We start from the raw sequence: 19,527 nt of genomic DNA on the forward strand, positions 1-19,527 counted from the left end.
GTATCAGCAAAAGCATCTGGCCAGGGACTCCATCCAACACCTGGGCCGCCTCTCTCCCCACAGTCAGAGCTCAGACAGCAGGAGCTGCCACAGGGTGATCTTTATTAGGCTCCTCCGGGCGGGCGCGGAGGGAAAGAAGGGGTGGTCAGGCTGCAGGCTTTGGCGAACTTTCAGAGCTGGGAGCGAGGTCCGCAAGGCGGGTCTGAGGGCAGAGCAGAGTCAGAGGTGTCTGTGGGTGTCCCCAACCTCCCAGGCTGCCCATGGTTTCCCGACCTGCTTGGGGGTGAGCGGGCGTTAGCGGGCGGGTTAGTCGAGGGCCTGGGCCACCGCATGGGGCCAGGCCCCGCTTACCAGTCCCGGTCAGGGTGGGCTGCGGGAGCCTCAGGCTGGAAGGCAGAGGACAATGAGAGCCCGCCCCCAGGGTGGACCGGGGTCGGGGCTGGCGGTGCGGGGTACGTACCCACAGGGAAATAGTGGGGGAGCCGGCTCAGGTAGATGTTCTCGTCCTTCTCGTGGAACACGCAGATGATCAGCCGGTCCACCTGCGCCAGGGGCTGGTCAGCCTGGGCCAGGCCACCATGTCTGGCCCCGGGATCCTGTCACTGCCCACCCGGGTGCAGGCTTTCACCTGCCTGGCCTCGCACCCTTCACGGAAGCTCAGGGCTGTGTCATCCCATCTCGCCACCACCAGGTGCCCTCGCGCAGGAGAAACCGGGATGGAGGGGGTGGGCCTGGCCCTCTGCTCTGCACCCTGACTCCCTGGGCACCCTCACACCTTGGGCAATGACTGGGTCTGGTCAGACTGGTGAGGATGTGGAACCCACCCTCGCCCGGGCCCAGGCCCCACCTTGTCCTTGTGTTGCTCCAGCCACTCGCGCAGCGTGGCCAGCACGACCTCGGCCGCCGCCTCACTGGGGTAGCCTGCGGCGGGTGGGGCAGGAGTGAGTCCTGGCCTCTGGCCCCGCCCCCGCCAGCAGGAGGCCCCGCCCACCCCCCGTCCGCCCCAGCTGCTCTCGGCGTCTGGGTCCCCCACCGCCCACTCCTGGCGCTTGCGCTTCGTCCAAACCCACTCACCAAACACGCCGGTGGAGATGCAGGGGAACGCCTGGGCGGGGAGGGGTGAGAGGGGTTTGGGACATTGTCACTGCGCCCCGTCTCCCGCCCTCCCCCGCGGACCGCCCCTCACCACCGAGCGGAGCCGGTTTTCCAGCAGCAGGTCCAGGCTGCTCAGGTAGCAGCTGCGGAGCTCGGCAGCCTGGCTGGCGCTGGGCTCTCCGTAGGCCATGGGTCCCACCGTGTGGATGACGTCTGCGGGGGGTGACCGGGTCAGACCGGCCGGGACCTACGCCGTCCTCAGCTCCCTCGCTTCCCCCTGCCGGCCCGGGCAGAAGCGGGCAGGAAACCCCTTTCTCCCCCTCGGCGAAGGCCCCCCCGGGGACCCCCTCGAGCCTGAATCGGTACACTCACGGCGTTCCGCGCCCCCTCCCCATATCCGCATGGGCCTGAGACCCGGGCGCGAGTGTGGGCGCAAAGGCGTTGCCCTTCAGCTCCCTCTCCAGCCTCCACGCACTGTCTCCCCCATCTGCTTTCTGGGTGGTTGGAGGGGCCGGGTCTTGGGCCTTAAGGTTAAAAAGGGCCCTCTCAGGAGGTCCCTAGCACTCCTGTGGGGGCCGCAACCCTGATGCCCCAGTGACACACGGGCGCCCTGTCTGCGCCCCACGGCTGGGAGCGCTTCGGGGACTCACATTTGGCGGGCAGCCGATAGCCGCCGGTGATCTTGGCCTTGCCGGTCTCGCAGCTCTGCAGGGTCCGGCACTCGTCGGTGAGCAGGGCGCCGGCGGCCCGGTGAATGCAACCGTCCACTGCGGACAGGGCGGGTGGGGACTGAGCCGGCCTGGCAGAGAAGGCTGCGACCCCGGGCTGAGCACCCGCAGTCCGGAGAAGCCCCTCGGCGGTGCGAGGACCCACGCGGCCCCGCGCCCCAACGCCGCGGCCTCGGCCGCTGCCCCTATCCCCACCCCGAGTGTTTCCCATCAGGGGGAACCGAGGCGCACGGCGGGGCGGCCCTGGGCATGGCGGGAAGTGGCGCAGGGAGGCCAGCAGGGGGCGCGCCCGGCCCACCCTGCTCCTTCCAGGCCGCGCCGCCAGGGCCCAGGCTGGGCGGCTCCGGGAGGCGGGGGCCGCCGCGGCAGGAACTGTCGCCGAAGCCGGGGTGACGGGGAAGCGTCACTCTCCTCCCCGACGCCCCTCTCTAGCCCTGTCTAGCGACCAGTCGCTGCCTCCTCCCGGGCCTCGGCGTTGGTGGGATCCCAAGGACCACCTCCCCAGGCAGCGCCCCACCGGGCGGCGTTAGACCCTAGGACCCATTTCACGGAGGAGGAAAGAGAGGCCACCTTGTTACAAGGTGATCAGATCCGGAGCTGGGGCCTGGGTCTTCCAGCCGCGCGGGGGAGCCCGGCAGCCGGGCCCGGGTCTCCCGGCGCGCAAACCCCTTTTGATTAATGAGCCGCCTCGTTAGCGCATCCGGCTTAATTGCTGCCCCTCCTGGGCTTGTTTATCCAAGGGCGGCTCCAGGGCTTCACGAGCGACCCTGGGGATCCGGGCCCAGATAAACAACCCGGGCGCAGCGGGAGGCTTGGAGGAAACGCTCCAGCAGCCCAACCTCGCCAGGGCACCGCGTAGGTGAGGCACCGCCTCCGGTAGGCCTGGGTCCAGCCTGGGCTTGCCCCTCATCGGCTGTGAGATCCTGCCTTTTACCTTATCTGGCGTCCACTGTCTCATCTGGAATATCGGGACAGCGACCCTCCCACAGAGGAAGAGACCCCGTGCTGGCCAGGAGGACCCGGCCCATCTGCGGCAGCTCTAATCGCACCCTAGAATCGTTCCAGGAGCTCCTCAGGCACCAGCTCCCTAGTGGTGCTCAAGGGCGGGCACCAAGAGAGCCCATCATTCCCCATTTTACGGATGGACAAACCAAGGGCCTTCTCCTTCCTCATTTCAGCCTCGGCACAGCTCCAGAGATGTCAGCTGGCTCACACCCCTTTCTTTTGCTGTTTTCTCTTGTGCCCCAGGGGCACAATTAAGCCTCATTTTGCAACTTTACTTAGAGCTGGCACCGGGCAATTTCCCACAGCGTCCCAGGGATGGGTGGGTAGAGAGGTTAGGGGAACCCTGAGAACGGCTCAGGCCTGGATCCCGACCCCCGCTCCTCTTCTATGCAGCGAGAAAGGCAGCTGCAGCCCACGGGGAGGCTGAGATGGAGCAAGAAGGCTGGGCCAGGAGCGGGCGTCCAGGCTGGAGACAGGCAGTGAGAGTTTAAACGGGGAGCCGTGGCCGGCTGTGGAGCTGGGCAGTCCGAGTTCAAATCCTGGCTCTGCCAGCCACAGATGTGAGACCCCGCACATATCATTTAACCTCTCTGGGCCTCAGTTGCTCCATCTGGAAGATGGGATAGTAGCACCCGCCTCAGAGCTCACTGGGCTGGCTGCTGGAAGGATTGAGTTAACTTTGGAACGTGCTTAAGGGAGTACTTGGCACGAGTGGAGGTGATGTGAGTGTATCCTAACGACAGTGTGACAGCGTGGGCATGCTCGGGTGTGTGTACACCAGCGTGACGGGAGAGGCTGTGTGCAGGGTGTTCATGGAGTGTGGGGTTGAGCACAGGGGCCTGTCTGAGCGGGTTCTCCTAGGAGCCTCCCAGCCCTGCCCTGATGGCCTCAACCACCTGGCACCCGGCTGCTCGCTGTCACTGGGTTCTAACCGCCCTGCAGGCGACCTTGGCCAGCTGTGGGGGCCCTGCGGAAGTGGAGCTCAGTATTCAGGGATTTAATGTTTCCTATGGAAGTGGACAACGGGCCTGCAGCCAGACCTTTGGGGCTGACGTGGGGGCACAAGGGAGGTGGAGGGAGTTTGAATCGACGCTGGAGAGGCTCAGGCCGGATGCCCCCTCCCTCACTGCCAGCAATTCCAGAACAGCGCCCGCCCGTGCTCCAGGGAGGGGCTCCCCTAGAGCAGAGATGACAGACAGGTCATTATCGGCCCATGGATGCCCACCCTCATCCCAACAAGCGAGAGCGCAGCCTGGCCCTCCTGCCTGCGTGCCCCTCCCCAGCAAGTGCAGAGGGGAACCCCCACCCTGCTGTTCTTAGCCAAGGGCCCACAGGGCCCCTCCCGCACACACTCCCAGAACCCCCTTAGCTCTGCCCTCCAGGCCTGTCCTGACTCTTACTGGGTCCTAGAGACTCAAGCTTCCTGATGTCGCATCCAGCGGAGATGCCCTCCTTCCCTCTTTCCTGTTCCCACCGCACCTCAAGGCAGCTGGAAAAGACCAGCAGCCCTGGTTGCTGGGGCTCCCTGGTGGAAGGTGGGATCTTTCCAGTTCCCGGGAGCTGAGCCACCCTCAGTCTCCTCTCCAGGCCCCTCAGCCACCAAAACAAACCTCCAGCCTCCAGCTCATCCTCCATCCCAAGTCAGCAGAAGACCTGGGGTCTTTCCTGGGGAGACAGAGCCGACGGGTGGTGGGGCCGTCCTGAGAGGTTTCTCCACCAGGTCAAAGGTGAAGCCTTCCTCCACCTGCCTAGAAGATGGCCCCTGAGGCCCCTCCCTCCCCCTGCAGTCTCTTCCCCGCTCCTCTACCTTTAAGCTTCCCTCATCCGGCACCTTCACGTCAGCCCTCTGTCTCTGACGCCCAGGCTGGAGTGCAGGGGTGTGATCTTGGCTCGCTGTAACCTCTGCCGCCCGGGTTCAAGTGATTCTTGTGCCTCAGCCTCCCAAGGAGCTAGGATCACAGGTGCACACCACCACACCTGGCTAATTTTTTGTATTTTTGGTAGAGACAGGGTTTCACCATGTTGGTCAGGCTAGTCTCGAACTCCTGACCTCCAATGATCCACCTGCCTTGGCCTCCCAAAGTGCTGGGATTATAGGCATGAACCTGTTTTGTTTTGTTTTTGGAGACAGAGTCTTGCTCCGTCACCAGGCTGGAGTGCAGTGGTGTGATCTTGGCTCACTGCAACCTCCGCCTCCTGAGTTCAAGCAATTCTCCTGCCTCAGCCTCTCAAGTAGCTGGGACTACAGGCGCCCATCACCATGCCTAGCTAATTTTTGTATTTTTAGTAGAGATGGGGTTTCACCATGTTGGCCAGGATGGTCTTGATCTCTTGACCTTGTGATCCGCCTGCCTCGGCCTCCCAAAGTGCTGGGATGACAGGCGTGAGTCACGGCGCCCGGCTGAGCCTGTCTTTTTTGACACAGGCTCTTGCTATGTTGCCCCGGCCCAGCCTTCTAAGCAGCTGGTATGACACCCCCACCCCCCGTGCCCTTTGTCAGCCCTCTTGTTGGGTAAGTGCCTGGGCAGTGATTTATATCCACTGCCTTATTTTTTTCCTGCTTATAGAAGAAGAAACTGAGGCACAGAGAGGGAAACGTGCCCAGCAGCTGGAAGGCTGGGCTCCCAACGTAGGTGGCTCTGCTTCCTCTGGGACCCTAAGAGGGCCTCACCCTGAAGCACTCTGGCCGACTGGCTCAAATGGCCCGTCATGCTCATGGGAAGGCGGTGTCTCCCACACTGGTAAGTCCCCTCCTGGTAGAGGGGCTGCCCGGGGGCCTCTTGCTGCTCAGTGTTCTGAGACCACTGTCTTTCTGGACAGTGTGGCTGCCCCTACAGCTGATGGCTCCTCCATTCAGCGGGCCCTTCCCTGTCCCCTTCCTCAAGCCACTCCTCGGATGTCACCTGGACCCTATCTGCCCTCACCTGAGCCCTGAGGAGCCTCTCTCTGCCCCGGCCCTGGCCTCTGAGTAGCCCCTGGCCCTCCGCCCCTTCTCAGGAGCCTCCCTGCTTCGCAGGGGTAAACCCCGGCCTGCCGGCCTCCGTGGTCCCGCACTCAGCCCCCAGCCTCTCCACGCCTCCCATGGAAGGATGCTGAGGAAGGAAGGAAGGCTGGGCCAAGTGATTGTGGCCCTGGGCATTCCTGGGGCAGAAGAGGGCACCAGGAGTGGGCTGGCAGGGCTGGAGCCAGGCCATCCTCAGAGCCAGCAAAGGCGGAAGGCAGCCAGGCTCCAGTGAGGCCATCCGCCAAGGCGCTTAGGATGAGTTGGCCGCTATTTAGGGTGCTGTAATATTCATGAAGGGAAGATTAGATATTTAAATTTATTCAGCAATAAATGCATCTCAGTGGGGGAGCATTCCTCATGCTAAACAAACAAGCAGGCAGGGGCTAATTAATTATTTACAGGAACAAGAGGAGGCCTGTGCCCAAGGGACCAGGAGGGCAGCTGTGCCCCTGCCGAGGGCAGGGCACCCCAACCTGCAAGCCTGGACCTGCTCCTGGTCTCTCTGTACCACCGCTTCCCCCACCGTCCTGTGGGGCTGGTCCACAGTGTGCAATCTTTGGGATTTTTCTTCCCAGAATTCTTGACCATCAGATTGCTGGTGGTTTGGGGCAAATCACTTAACCTCTCTGAATCTCAGAGCCCTGGCCTCTAGAGAGTGCTGGGGGCTGGGCAGGGTGGCTCATGCCTGTAATCTCAGCACTTTGGGAGGCTGAGGTGGGAGGATCACTTGAGCGCAGGAGAGTCAGATCAGCCTGGACAACATAGTGAGACCCCATCTCAAAAAATAAAAAATAAAAATAAAGAGTGGCGGGGGAAGTGAGATTATGCTGGGAGGTGTCCAGGGGGATGGGGGACTGAGGGCCCGGGGTTAAGCAGCTTGTCCAAGGTCCGGCAGTTAGAAGGGGAGCAGGAACTAAGACCCGCGTGATGGTGATGATGGTGATTATTTTTTGATACAGAGTTTCACTCTTGTTGCCCAGGATGGACTGCAGTGGTGTAATCTCAGCTCACCACAACCTCCACCTCAGCCTCCCGAGTAGCTGGGATTACAGGCATGTGCCACCACACCTGGCTAATTTTGTATTTTTAGTAGAGACAGGGTTTCTCCATGTTGGTCAGGTTGGTCTCGAACTCCTGACCTCGTGATTCACCCACCTCGGCCTCCCAGAGTGCTGGGATTACAGGTGTGAGCCTACAGAGAAACTGCACCTGGCTGATTATTACCATTTTTTAAGACAGTCTGTGTCACCCAGGCTGGAGTGCAGTGACACGATCTCAGCTCACTGCAACCTCAGCCTCCTGGGTTCAAGCGATTCTCCTGCCTCAGCCTCCTGAGTAGATGAGACTGCAAGCACGTGCCACCACGACCGGCTAACTTCTTGTATTTTTAGTAGAGATGGAGTTTGACTGTGTTAGCCAGGATGGTCTCGATCTCCTGACCTTGTGATCCGCCCGCCTTGGCCTCCCAAAGTGCTGGGATTATAGCAGTGAGCCCCATGCCTGGCCAAAACCCAGATTATTATTTTTTTGTTGTTGTTGTTGTTTTTTTTTTTTTTTTTTTTTGAGACGGAGTTTCGCTCTTGTTACCCAGGCTGGAGTGCAATGGCGCGATCTCGGCTCACCGCAACCTCCGCCTCCTTGGTTCAGGCAATTCTCCTGCCTCAGCCTCCTGAGTAGCTGGGATTACAGGCACGCGCCACCATGCCCAGCTAATTTTTTGTATTTTTTAGTAGAGACGGGGTTTCACCATGTTGACCAGGATGGTCTCGATCTCTCGACCTCGTGATCCACCCGCCTCGGCCTCCCAAAGTGCTGGGATTACAGGCTTGAGCCACCGCGCCCGGCAAAAACCCAGATTATTAACCGTCATTTTATGGAAGTAGTGATAGGCTCAGAGAGGCAAAGCCATTTTCTCAGAGCCACACAGCAAAATGTAAGGCCTTGCCTGGACAGCTCTTGCTGCTGCCCCCGACCTTCCTAGACTCCTGTGGGCCCCAAGAGCAGGGAAGTGAGCAGGAAGGGGCCTGGGCCGGATTGTGAGGGTGAGCGGGGCCTGGGCTGGGGCTGGGTCTCTGGGCTGCTGGTCTCCAGCCTGCCCATGACGGCAGCGTCTGGCCCTGTGTTTCAAGTGCCAAGTCTCATGCCTTTGAAGTGAGCTTGCAGGGGCAACGTGGGGGCATCCTCTTTTACAAACGGGAGGCTGAGGCTCAGCTATGGACTTCACAGGCAGGGGATCCCTTTGCCCCCTCATGCTCTCGGGGGACCTTGTACCCCGGGATGAGCCACGCTGCTAGGGTGGAGACGTCCCTGAGAAGGCAGGCAGGAGGGGCTGGGAAGAGAGGGCCTTGGGGAAGCAGCATCGTAAGCTGGGGTGGGGGAGGGGTGTGCCTCCCCCCCAGCCCAGGGAGGCACAGGGGTCTGGGCTCCGGGAACCACTCCCGCCTGGACGGGCTGAGCACAGCACGGAGGGTACTGGCAGCTGAGCCTTGGTGCGGCCCATGCTGGTTTCCCTCTCTGGGAGAGGGCTACAGAAATACCCGATGCCAAGGCAGAAGGGCCAGGCTCCCTGGGAAATGGGGGAAACTGAGTCCTGAGAGAGTACCAACTACATCAAGGACAGACATTGGAGCTGCTGCCCCAGGCTCCCAACCCTGCAGAGTAAAGGTCTGCCCACAAAGCCTGGGTAAGTGACCTACCCAAGGGTCTTGCCCTCTATTCTCTCCCAGCCCATTCCTCATTCTCTACCTCTGGCTTCTCTTCAACTCCTAGGCCAAGACCCTCAGTAATATCCCACTGCCAGAACCATCTTTGCCTCTGTTCACACCTCCTGATCGCCCATTCAATCAACAAACCCTCGCCAGCCCCGGCTGCAGCTTGGGCTCAGCCCAGCGAGAGTGCAGAGCCCATCCTCACCAGGCCCCACCCTCTCGGTGCCAAGGCGGGTGGGTGCCCCAGGGAGAAGATGGATGGACGACAGCTCTGTGATGTGATCTGAAATTCATTACGGGGTGAGATCAGCTCCTTAAATGGGGATTTGAAAACATTAGGGCTTCATTATGTACACAACGGCAGTGCCTCATTCATCATGCAAAAATCACTCCCGTTATTAAAAATCCCTGTGGCAGCTGCATGCAGGGGCTTGGTGGCATTGTGCCTGCGGGGGGCGGAGCAGGAGCCCCACTAGCTGCCTGGTCAAAGCTGTGGCCACGGGACAGGGGCCCAGTCCCACTGTCCCTTTTACACAGCAGGGCCAGCTGCAGGGTGGGGTGAGAAGTAAGGTTCAGCTCTGGGAACTTGGTGCCTCAGTTTCTTCATCTGCAAAATGGAGATGCTAATGGTGCCTCCCTTAGGGCTGGGTGAGGGTGTGTGAGATTTTGCTAGGAGAGGTTCAGAGGGTGCTGGTGGCCACGTTGTGAGTACTGAGAATGCCTGGCTGCTGTTGCCACCATCATCATCATCACCAACTGGGGTCAGGCAGGGGTGGCAGGGAGGCCTGGGCCTTTCCTTGGGGAAGGGCACAAGCCACCTGCCCCTAAAACCTCCCATGGCTCCCAAAGGTCCATAGAAGAAAATCCTCAACTCCAGTGAGGCTGTCAAGGAGTCTCCGGGGCTCCCTGCCACCTCCCCCTCAGATGAATTCCCTACCTCCTGCATTCCTCCTACTGGCTCCAAAATCTGCACTATTCAAAAAATGCAGGCGAGGCCTGGGGGGTGGCATTCCACGTGCCAGCCCCCTGCAAGGCCAGGACTCCCGTGGCCTCAGTTCTAGGGACAGGACACGCAGCTCTAAGTCATGGCGATGGTAAAAAAGGAGAAGGGGAAGATGAAGCCGGACAGGAGGGAGGCGGGAGGGGCGGGCGCTGTTCAGAGGGTGAGGAGGCCCGTTGGAGGAGGCGGCGTTTGAGCAGAACCCTGAGTGATGAGAAAGACCTGGCTTTGGAAGGAGATGGGGAGGAGAGTCGGGGGTGAGCCAGGGCAGAGAGCTCAGGAAGGCAGAGCCCTGCGGCGGGAACAGGCCAGCTGGGAGGAGCTCCTGGGTGGTGAGGAATCAGTAGTTGGGAATTGATTCTAGCGGGGTGGGAAGTTTCCAGCAGGGGAGGGAGGTGTTCTGATTTGGCATCTGGGTGCCCTTCTGTTCCCTCTTCCTGGCACGCCCTTCCTTTCTATGCTGACGCACAGCCCCCACCCCTGCCCTTTGCCAGACAGCCCCACGCCCCACGCCAGAGAGCATGTCCGACGTGCACACCCAATGCCCACCAGACTGGCCGAGGGACAGGCGCGGGGCTGCCGAGCCCCTCGGACCACCTGCTTCTTCTGAGCTCAGCCCAGCCAGGGAGGGGTGGGATACACACAGCCCGGCCTCCAGAGGGCCAAGGCCAGCCACAGGCCACGGAGACCACGTTATCTGCTCTTGGAGCAAGGCCACGGCTAATCGGCGCGGCCGGCGCTGAGCCTTTTCCCAGCGGCCGTGGGAAGCAATCACGGATTAGCAGCAGCAGGCGATGGGAGATAGCTGGAGCAGGGCGTGGGCCAGCGGGGCAGGAAGCGAGGGCTGAATACTTAGAGGCCCGAGCGAATCCTCCCGGGCCTGCCGGTCTAGGAACAGAGAGCGTCAGAGCGAGAGGGGAGGGACGGGAGAAGGAAGAGGGAGCCAGAGAGAGGCAGAGGGTAGAGGGAGAAATGGAGAAAATGAGGGAGAGAGGGAGGTGGTAAGGGAGATACCAAGGGAGAGAGGCAGGGTTCGGGGGAGGGTGCTCGGCTGTCCGCCAGGGCCCCAGCACGTGTGTGAGGAGCTTCTGAGCAGGCCAGGGAATCCATGGTGGGGGCCTGGGGAGAGGCGAGAGGTGCACCCACACACACACACAGGCGCCCAGGCTGGGAGGGCTGTCCACATGGCAGGCTTCACTAAACAGAGCAGAGTGGAGGGGGTGCCCTGACATGCGAAGGCAAAACTAGGCGGGAGGGTTGCGGCAGGAGGGCAGAGGGGCACTCAGGCCAGGCGCAGCATGTGCAAAGGCCTGGTGCCGAAGAAGACACTGAGGGAAGCCCACTGGACAGGAAGCAGCTGGGGTAGGCTGGGCACAGTGGCTTACGCCTGTAATCCCAGCACTTTGGGAGGCTGAGGCAGGTGGATCACGAGGTCAAGAGATCGAGACCAGCCTGGCCGACATGGTGAAACCCCGTCTCTACTAAAAATATAAAATTAGCTGGGCAGGTGGCGTGTGCCTGTAGTCCCAGCTACTTGGGAGGCTGAGGCAGGAGAATTGCTTGAACCCAGGAGGCGGAGGTTGCAGTGAGCCAAGATTGCGCCAGTGCACTCCAGTCGGGCGCCTGGCGATGGAGCGAGACTCTATCTCAAAAAAAAAAAAAAAAATTGGGTTGAGGAGGAGGGAAAAAAAAAAGGAAGCAGCTGGGCCGGCATGCACTGGACGGACACACACACACTCTCTCTCTCTCTCTCTCTCTCTCACGGGCTTGCCCTGTGGGCACAGGGTGCAGGGGTGCTCAGGGTGAAAGGCATTGGGGGCAGGGGCAGCTGCACCCACACGAGCTGGACCCTGCAGTTTGGGTGGGGTCGCTGACCTCAGGAAGGCCCAGGGCAGAGGGTGGGGATGGGGTTCCATCTGCACCCTGCCCACCTGCCAGGGACCTGCCTGACCTTCTCCCGCCCACCCCAGGAGCTGACCCTTTGGGGCGCTGGCCAGGCCCGAGTAGAGATGGCGGCCACGCAGGCAGAGGAAGGCGGCCCTGAATTAATCTGTCACTAAAGCTTGGCCATGGCAGGCGCAGTCATGATTTAGATGAATAATTGAAACGCTCCGATACATTTATTATCCCTTTAGTGCAAAAGTGGCAGAGAAAGACGAGGGGTAATTGAAAAAGAGCGCACAAATCTCCCCGAGAAAGCCGGCTCCTTATCGCCAAGTAAACATTTCAGTCCTAATAAACAGGAGAGACACGCGTCAGGGCCCCGTCGATTCCCATCCTGATTTAGGACCTGCCTCCCTTCTTACCATACAATAGGAAAGTGTTTTAAAAAATGTTTTTATTGAGCCAGTAAAAGCTTTCCAGGAGGGAGGTGGGAGAGAGGAGGGGGCCTGGCAGACACCAGGCCCAAGGGTCTGTCGGGGAGGCTGGTGGCTGCCCAAGCCCATCAAGCCTCTCTGAAGCAGACACAGGCCCTCTCCCTGGGGGGCCTCCATCCTGCTCTACCTGCAGAACTCCTATTCAGACTTCAGGACCCAAGTCAAATGCTCCCTCTGCTCGGAAGCCTCCTACCAAACCGGGTCTCCCTGAAGGCAGAGCCAAGTCCTGAGTTCCAGCATTTGGTATAGCTCCCCCAACTCAGAGTGTGCCCCAGGAAGGAATGGGGAGTTCAGGGACTTGCCCAGGATTCACCGAGCTGCCAGTACCATCTAGTTTGGCCTCAGGGCCTGGTGGGTGAGTCCGGGCCCAGAGTGAGGCAGGCACCCTCTTTTTTTTTTTTTTTTTTTTTTTCAAATCAGAACTCTTGAGCCACAGGTTAAGTCCCTTTAGCCTAGTAACCCATGGGGGCTCTCACTGTATTGGGGGTGCCTGGGAGACTCCCTTCCCTGCTCCCCAGACTCCAGCTCCCTCCTGCTCCAAATCAACACACATCTGCCATAAAAACAGTGGGCTTAGGCCCCAAAGCCCTGCAGGCCAGCCCAAGCCCTGGCTTCTGAGCCCCAGCTGTGCCAGGCCCTCCTGGAAGAACTCCATGCCACCACACACTCCAGAGTGTTCGGCAGGGTATTGGCTGGGGTGTTGGTCAGGGTGTTGGCTGGGCATTGGTTGGGGTGTTCGCTGGGGTGTTGGCTGGGGCATTGGTTGGGGTGTTGGTTGGGGTGTTGGCTGGGATGTTGGTTGGGGTGATGGCTGGGGTGTTGGTTGGGGTGTTGACTGGGATGTTGGTTGGAGTGATGGCTGGGGTGTTGGGGTGTTGACTGGGATGCTGGTTGGGGTGATGGCTGGGGTGTTGGTTGGGGTGTTGGGGTGTTGGCTGGAGTGTTGGCTTGTGTGTTGGTTGGGGTAATGCTTGGAGTGTTGGCTGGCATGTTGATTGGGGTGTTGGTTGGTTGTGGTGTTGGCCAGGGTGTTGGCTGTGGTGTTGGTTGGGGAGTTGAGTGTTGGCTGGGGTGTTGGCTGTTGGTGTGCTGGCTGGGGTGTTGGTTGGGTTGTTGGCTGGCATGCTGATTGGGGTGTTGGTTGGAGTGTTGGCTGGGGTGTTGAGGTGTTGGCTGGGGTGTTGGCTGTCATGCTGGGGTGTTGGGGTGTTGGTTGGGGTGTTGAGGTGTTGGCTGAGGTATTGGCTGTCATGTTGGGGTGTTGGTTGGGGTGTTGGCTGTGGTGGAGGTGTTGGCTGAGCTGTTGGCTGTCATGTTGGTGTGTTGTTTGGGGTGTTGGCTGGGGTGTTGTTTGGGGTGTTGGCTGTCGTTATGTTTGTTGGGGTGTTGGCTTGTGTGTTGGTTGGGGTATTGCTTGGGGCATTGGCTGGCATGTTGACTGGGGTGTTGGTTGACTGGAGTGTTTGTTGGTTGGGGTGTTGGCCGGGGTGCTGGTTGGGGTGTTGGCTGGCATGTTGATTGGGGTGTTGGTTGGGGTGTTGAGGTGTTGGCTGGGGTATTGGCTATCATGTTGGTATGTTGGGGTATTGGCTGGGATGTTTGGGGTTTTAGCTGTCATGTTGGTTGGGGTGTTGGCTGGGGTGTTGGGGTGTTGGCTGGGGTGATGGCTGGGTGTTGGCTGGTTGGGTGTTGGCTGGCATGTTTGGGGTGTTGGTTGGGGTGTTGGGGTACTGGTTGACATATTGACTGGCATGTTGTTTGGGGTGTTGGCTAACTTGTTGGTTGGGGTGTTGGCTGGGGTGTTGGTTGGGGTGTTGGGTGGTATATTGTTTGGGTGTTGGCTGGCATGTTGTTTGGGTGTTGGGGTGTTGGCTAGAGGGTTGGTTGGGTTGTTGGCCGGCATGTTGGTTGGGGTGTTGGTTGGTTGCCTGGCAGGCTGGCAGTCCCTGGAGTGAGAGGATGGGATGGGGGTGCTGGACTGAGAGCTGTGTCCTCAGCTCTCAGTTAGGGCAGGCACATAGAGGGTGCCACTCAGCGCACTGCAGACATTAATTATTTACTGCACAGCAGGAAGCTCTTCCAGAGGCCCAGAATCTCCCAGAACCCTGCCCTCAGGGAGAGTCCATTCCAGTGGGGAGGAAGGCAATGAACAAACACAAAACATAAGTGGGGACCAGGGCTGTGGGCCGAAGACATGGAGCAGGGGGCACGTCAGGGTGCCGGGCAGCATGGCCAGGGCACGCAAGATGGCCCTTGCACTTGTTGGAACAATGGGTGGGTAGTCATGGGAGGGAAGTGGGTAGAGGCCTGAAGCCCTGTAGGAAGGATGTCAAGGGCCATCATAGGAAGACAGGTGTGTCTGGGCAGAGTCAGGTGGGATCTAACTTGGGCAGGTAGGGGATTAGGGCTGGGTGGACTCAAAGATGGTGGAGGAGTAAGGGTTCAGGGGAGGGCAGAGCATCTCCGGGGCCCAGGCTGGGCTCCATTCCAGCCCCGGGCTCGTCCCTAACACAGCCCCCTCCCTGCCACCTCCACTGTGTTCCCATCACATTAGCAGAGTGACAGTCCCAGCAAGTGCTGGTGGAGGCTCCATAAATCTCAGCCTGTGTTAAAAGGCTGGACTCTGGGCCCACTTCCTCCGGTGACCCGCCCCGTCCATCTCTGTGTCGGTCAGATTGTGCGAGATGCCTGTGCCAGCCGCTCCTCACCCCTAAATGCTGGCAGGGGAACCAGAATGACCGTGACCCTGAATAGCCAGGGCAGGGCCCCTCCACTTCCCAGAGTGAGGTCACAGGCCATCTGTGAGCCAGTCCTGGGTGTGCCAAAACGTCTGTGGTTTCCCCTGCTGCCCGTGGGAAAGTCCCTTGCTTAATGCATAGGCTCATCCCTACCTTTACCTGTAATTCATTCATTCAATCAACTTCTGTCATTTTTGAGACAGAGTCTTGCTCTGTGGTGATGTGATCTCAGCTCACTGCAGACTCCACCTACCAGGTCCAGGTGATTCTCCTGCCTCAGCCTCCAGAGTAGCTGGGATTACAGGCATGCACCACCACGCCTGGCTAATTTTCATATTTTTAGTAGAGACACGGTTTCACCATGTTGGCCAGGCTGGTCTTGAACTCCTGACTTCAGGTGATCTGCCTGCCTAGGCCTCCCAAAGTGCTGAGATTACAGGCGTGAGCCACCATGCCCGGTCTCTTGTTTGTTTTTTGAGACAGAGTCTAACTCTGTCACCCAGGCTGGAGTGCAGTGGCACAATCACAGCTCACTGCAGACTTTTTTTTTTTTCTTTTTCTTTTTTTTCTTTTTTGAGACGGAGTTTCGCTCTTGTTACCCAGGCTGGAGTGCAATGGCGCGATCTCGGCTCACCGCAACCTCCGCCTCCCGGGTTCAGGCAATTCTCCTGCCTCAGCCTCCTGAGTAGCTGGGATTACAGGCACGCGCCACCATGCCCAGCTAATTTTTTGTATTTTTTAGTAGAGACGGGGGTTCACCATGTTGACCAGGATGGTCTCGATCTCTCGACCTCGTGATCCACCCGCCTCGGCCTCCCAAAGTGCTGGGATTACAAGCTTGAGCCACCGCGCCCGGCCACTGCAGACTTAACCTCCCGGGCTCAAGTGATCCTCCCACCTCAGCCTCCCAAGCTGGAACTGCAGGTGCATGTGCTGCCACACCTAACTGTTTTTTCGTTTGTAGAGACGGGGTCTTACTATGTTCCCCAAGTTGTTCTTAAATTCCTGGGCTCAAGCAATCCTCCTGCCTCGACCTCCCCAGGTGCTACGGTTACCGACTGGGATTACAAACATCGATTGAGCACTTAATTATAAGTGCCAGCCCCAGATCTGGGTGCCAGAGATGCAGTCTTTCATTTTCCGGGGACAGAAGACAAGGAATACAATGTGTAAGTAAATTACACAGCACGTTAGAAGGAGATCGGTGCTCAGAAAAACGAAAACCGGCGCAGGGTGGGGGCTGGGAGAGTGCCAGCATGGGGCAGGGGAACAGCTGCAATTTCAGCTAGGGGCCAGGGCGGGCCCCCGGGAGATGGCATTCAGGTGAAGGCTCGTGGGAGTGCAGGGAGCAGCCGAGTGGACACATCTGGAGCAAGAGTACCGCGGGCAGAACTGCAGCGCGGAGGCGCAGAGGCGGGACTGCGCGGGGCCTGTCCAGGGAGGCTGGGGTGGCGGGAGCCGAGGGGGAGGGTGGCAGTGTGGAGGTGACTGTGAGAGGTGGCTGGGACCTGACTGACCATGGCAAGGCCCTTGGCCCAGGCCTTGAGTGAGATGAGAGCCCAGGCAGGGTCGTGGGCAGAAGAGACTCGATGGGCTGACGTGAGGCTGCGAGGCCCACCCCTGTGTGACCTCTGTCTTCCTGAACTGAGTGGCTAAAGATTTCGCTCCTCGAGGGTTCTCTGGGCTCCCGGGCCATCTCCCATCTCCCCACCACTTGGCCGGACTCCAGTCATTCCCCGAGTCGGAGCCTCCGTCAATTCCCCTCCCTGTCCTCCGCTTCCAGGCCTTGGCCCTGCTGTTCCCTCTGTCCCGGACACCCTTCACAGCAGTCTTCACCCGGCTCATATCTACCCATCCCTTGGATTACAGTGGAGGTGCCACCTCCTTCTAGAAGCCTCCCTGATGTCCCCAAGTGGGGGCGAGCACTCCTCACCAAGCGTCTATGGTGCCACACCCACTCTCACTGCCACACCCACACCACAGCTCACCCTGTGTCATGGTGGTGCCCTCATCTGCACTGTGAGCTCAGGGGACAGGGACCAGGCCCATCTGTGCCCGGGAATACGTGTCCCAGCACCCAGCTCAGGGCCCAGCACACAGGGGTGATACATGAAGAAAGGACGGGGTGCTGCGGGTGGGACACGCAGGGGCTGGGTCTGCAAAGCGTCCTCCAAAAGGACAGGCTTCGGAAGACGGTCTTAGGTGGCCTGTCCTCAGGCTGACAGTCCCTGGCAAAGCCCCTCATTCTATGAGGCCTCCAGGGAGTTGTGACCTCCATGGGGACAGCTAGAGGAGAACGGGGAGGAGCGAAAACATCTCAGCCACAAACAGACCCCACCCTGCATCCTGGCTGGCCACCGACAGCTCTTAACGCTGCTCTTATTTATTCCTGACCTTCATGCCCCTTTTATTTTTCCCCCTTTTAAAACCTGGCCTGGGCCCCGCCACCGCTGCTGTAAACACGGCCCCCGGGATTTATCCGACGGCACATTAACCCCTGGCCCCTGGCTCACCAATCATTCTGCTGCCTGTGCAGACAGCGGGCAGCCCAGCCAGCTGGGGGGCTGAGGGGCTGGGGTGGTCTGCCCAGGGTGGGCTGGCCATGGAGGCAGGCGCTGTGGGGAGAGGGACACACCCCCACTTGGTACCTGTGACCTGGGCCTGTATCCCTGGTGGCTGGGTCCACCCTGACCTCCGACCTCCTGCCCGCCTGGCCCTGCTGGAACCCCTGCTCTGTGGGGGCTGTTAACAAGGGCGAACACAGCGACATCCCAGGACTGAGAGCTGGCGGCTCTCTCCCTGCCTTTCCAAGACCTGTCCTGGCTGCAGAGCCCGAGGTCCAAGGGCAGGGCAGTGATGATCATTTTGTACTCACAGTTGGGGAAACTGAGGCCAAGAGGGACAGAGCTACCCAAGACCACGGGGGGATCAAGGGCAGGGCTGCCCAGTTACAGAGCAGGAGGCTTGCATTCAGAGGGGCGGGGAGCTGGCCTGGGGTGCCTGGTGGTGAGAGTGGCGGGCCTGCCATCCAGGTCTCTAGCTCTGGGGGAGGGAGACTCCCTAGGAGGACAGCAGGGAATGTGGATGGCAGTGATCTGGGCACCAAGGTCGAGGGGCAGGGGAGACTCCCACCAAGACAGAAGGTCCACTCACCACCACCGCCTCCGAGCAGGGAGCTGTTGGCTGCAAGAGAAAGAGACAAAGGCTGATCAGAGCAGAAGGGGCTGGGGTGGGAGTATCAGTCCTGAGGGGAGGGTGAGGTCGAGGTGGGAGTGGACTGCCAGCTGGGTCTTCAGCCTCAGGGCTTCCCAGTCCTGTGGGGCAGTGGTAGATGATGGCGAGAGGGAGGAGGTTCCTCACGGGCTTGGGGGTTGTAGGGTGGCAGGGGTGGGGACACAGGAGAGTTCCTAGGGCCTCCTGCCCGCTCACCCGGACCCAAAGGCATGGGGGGGGGTCCAGAGAGGCAGCTGGCCTGCGTCACGGCCCCTTCATTCCTTCACTCTTTCGCCCACAGTGTCTCCTGAGGTCAGCACCAGGCCTGGTGCAGAGAGGTGGGGAGGATGGCACAGGTCCCTGTCCCCAGGGCTCACAGCTTCTGGCAGGACACAGCCTTCAAGCCACTGGGAAGCAAACTGCAGCTTTGCAACCCGGCTAAGCACCGCCCAGGGCCGGGGCGGGAGGGCTGAGAACAAGGACCCTCACTGGGGGTGTGGGCATGGGCGGGGGCACCTAGCCACGAGAGGGACAAGGCGAGCCAGGTAAGGGGCCTGGAGCACCGCCACTGGAGCCAAAGCCAGACCAACAGTGGGTGACTGGGGCCATGTGGTCTCATGCCTCAGTTTCCCCATGTGGGAGAACAGCCCCACCTTGCCGGCTGGTGTGAAGGCCAATGGAGAGGGATCCTCAGTCTGGGCCCCGCTGCAGGAAGGCCTGGGTCCCCGCCCCCTCCTTGGACTAGGGGTGGTGCTGCCAGGCAGAGCTGGACTGACAGCTGTGTGGCTGCCACTTTCCTGCACAGCCCTGTCCCTCTCAGTCTGCCCGGTCGGTGATCCCCCACACCATGCAGCTGACGCGGGGGCAAAGTGAGGCTGGCAGCCCCCCTCTGTGGGAATGCCAGGGCCGTGCAGGCCGGCGCCGCCCCCAGCCTGGGCTCCAGCTCCTGCCGGCAGCCTTCGTCCGTGGAAACCGCCAGAGCTCATCAGGGAAAGCGGCGGGCGAGGCCAGGCAGGTGCTGCCCAGGCCCAGATGCTGCCCAGGTGGGAGGCCAGCTGCGCCCGCCCCTCTGCTCGGGAGTCCTGGCTCCCAGGCAGGGCCTTCAGCTCCGCGCACAGCTCTGCCCCCCACCATCTGCCCAGCCCGTCCCAGCCCTTTCTGCAGGAAGGCAGTGGTGGGGGGCACAGAGCCAAGCTGGGCCGGCCAGGCTGCAGGCCCCCGATGCCGTGAGGGCGGCGTGGATGCTGCTAAGTGGTGTCGGCGGCTCCGAGTGGCTGGTCTCCCACAGCTGACAGCTCTTCGCTTGGGGAATAATTAATTCCACAGCCTGAAAACCCAGGGCTGCAAGTTGCCACGTTACTTGCGAGATTAATACAAGCAGCTAATTAAGATGGAGAGGCGAGGAGCGGCTGGGCGCTCCCAGAGCAGGGGTGGGGGCCTTGGGAAGTGAAGGGGAGGTGGGCCGAGCGATGCCAGGGAGGCAGTGGGCGCAGGAGCCGGAGCCGGAGGGAGGGGAGGGAGGGCAGGGAGCCGGGCCACGATGGGGCACCAGGCCGGCCTGGGGCAGGCCCCCCGGTTACTCTGAGTAGGGCCTGTGCCCACGAATGCACATTTCTTTTGTTTTTGTTTTTTTTGAGATGGAGTCTGACTCTGTCGCC

The 19,527-nt window shown here is 60.4% G+C and overlaps 1 protein-coding gene across 4 annotated transcripts in view; it reads right to left on the bottom strand.

Annotated features, from left to right (window-relative positions):
- Positions 1 to 85: 85 nt before the first annotated feature.
- The window catches only part of MACROD1 (mono-ADP ribosylhydrolase 1), a 174,090-nt gene continuing 154,648 nt past the window's right edge, over positions 86 to 19,527 (bottom strand). Inside the window, exons 4-11 of one of the 4 annotated variants that reach the window (XM_074401629.1) lie at positions 17,810 to 17,839; positions 1,746 to 1,862; positions 1,187 to 1,308; positions 1,075 to 1,105; positions 848 to 921; positions 461 to 542; positions 352 to 386; positions 86 to 202 (exon numbers count right to left, since the gene is read on the bottom strand). In XM_074401629.1, the coding sequence (XP_074257730.1) occupies positions 382 to 386; positions 461 to 542; positions 848 to 921; positions 1,075 to 1,105; positions 1,187 to 1,308; positions 1,746 to 1,862; positions 17,810 to 17,839 (461 nt within the window). In that variant the 3' untranslated portion in view covers positions 86 to 202; positions 352 to 381. Of the gene's footprint in view, positions 274 to 351; positions 387 to 460; positions 543 to 847; positions 922 to 1,074; positions 1,106 to 1,186; positions 1,309 to 1,745; positions 1,863 to 17,809; positions 17,840 to 19,527 lie in introns of all 4 variants that reach the window. The other 3 variants (XM_010348227.3, XM_074401627.1, XM_074401628.1) reach the window with 3 other exon arrangements.

Source organism: Saimiri boliviensis, chromosome 6, assembly GCF_048565385.1.
Source record: "Saimiri boliviensis isolate mSaiBol1 chromosome 6, mSaiBol1.pri, whole genome shotgun sequence".
NCBI classification, from domain to species: domain Eukaryota; kingdom Metazoa; phylum Chordata; class Mammalia; order Primates; family Cebidae; genus Saimiri; species Saimiri boliviensis.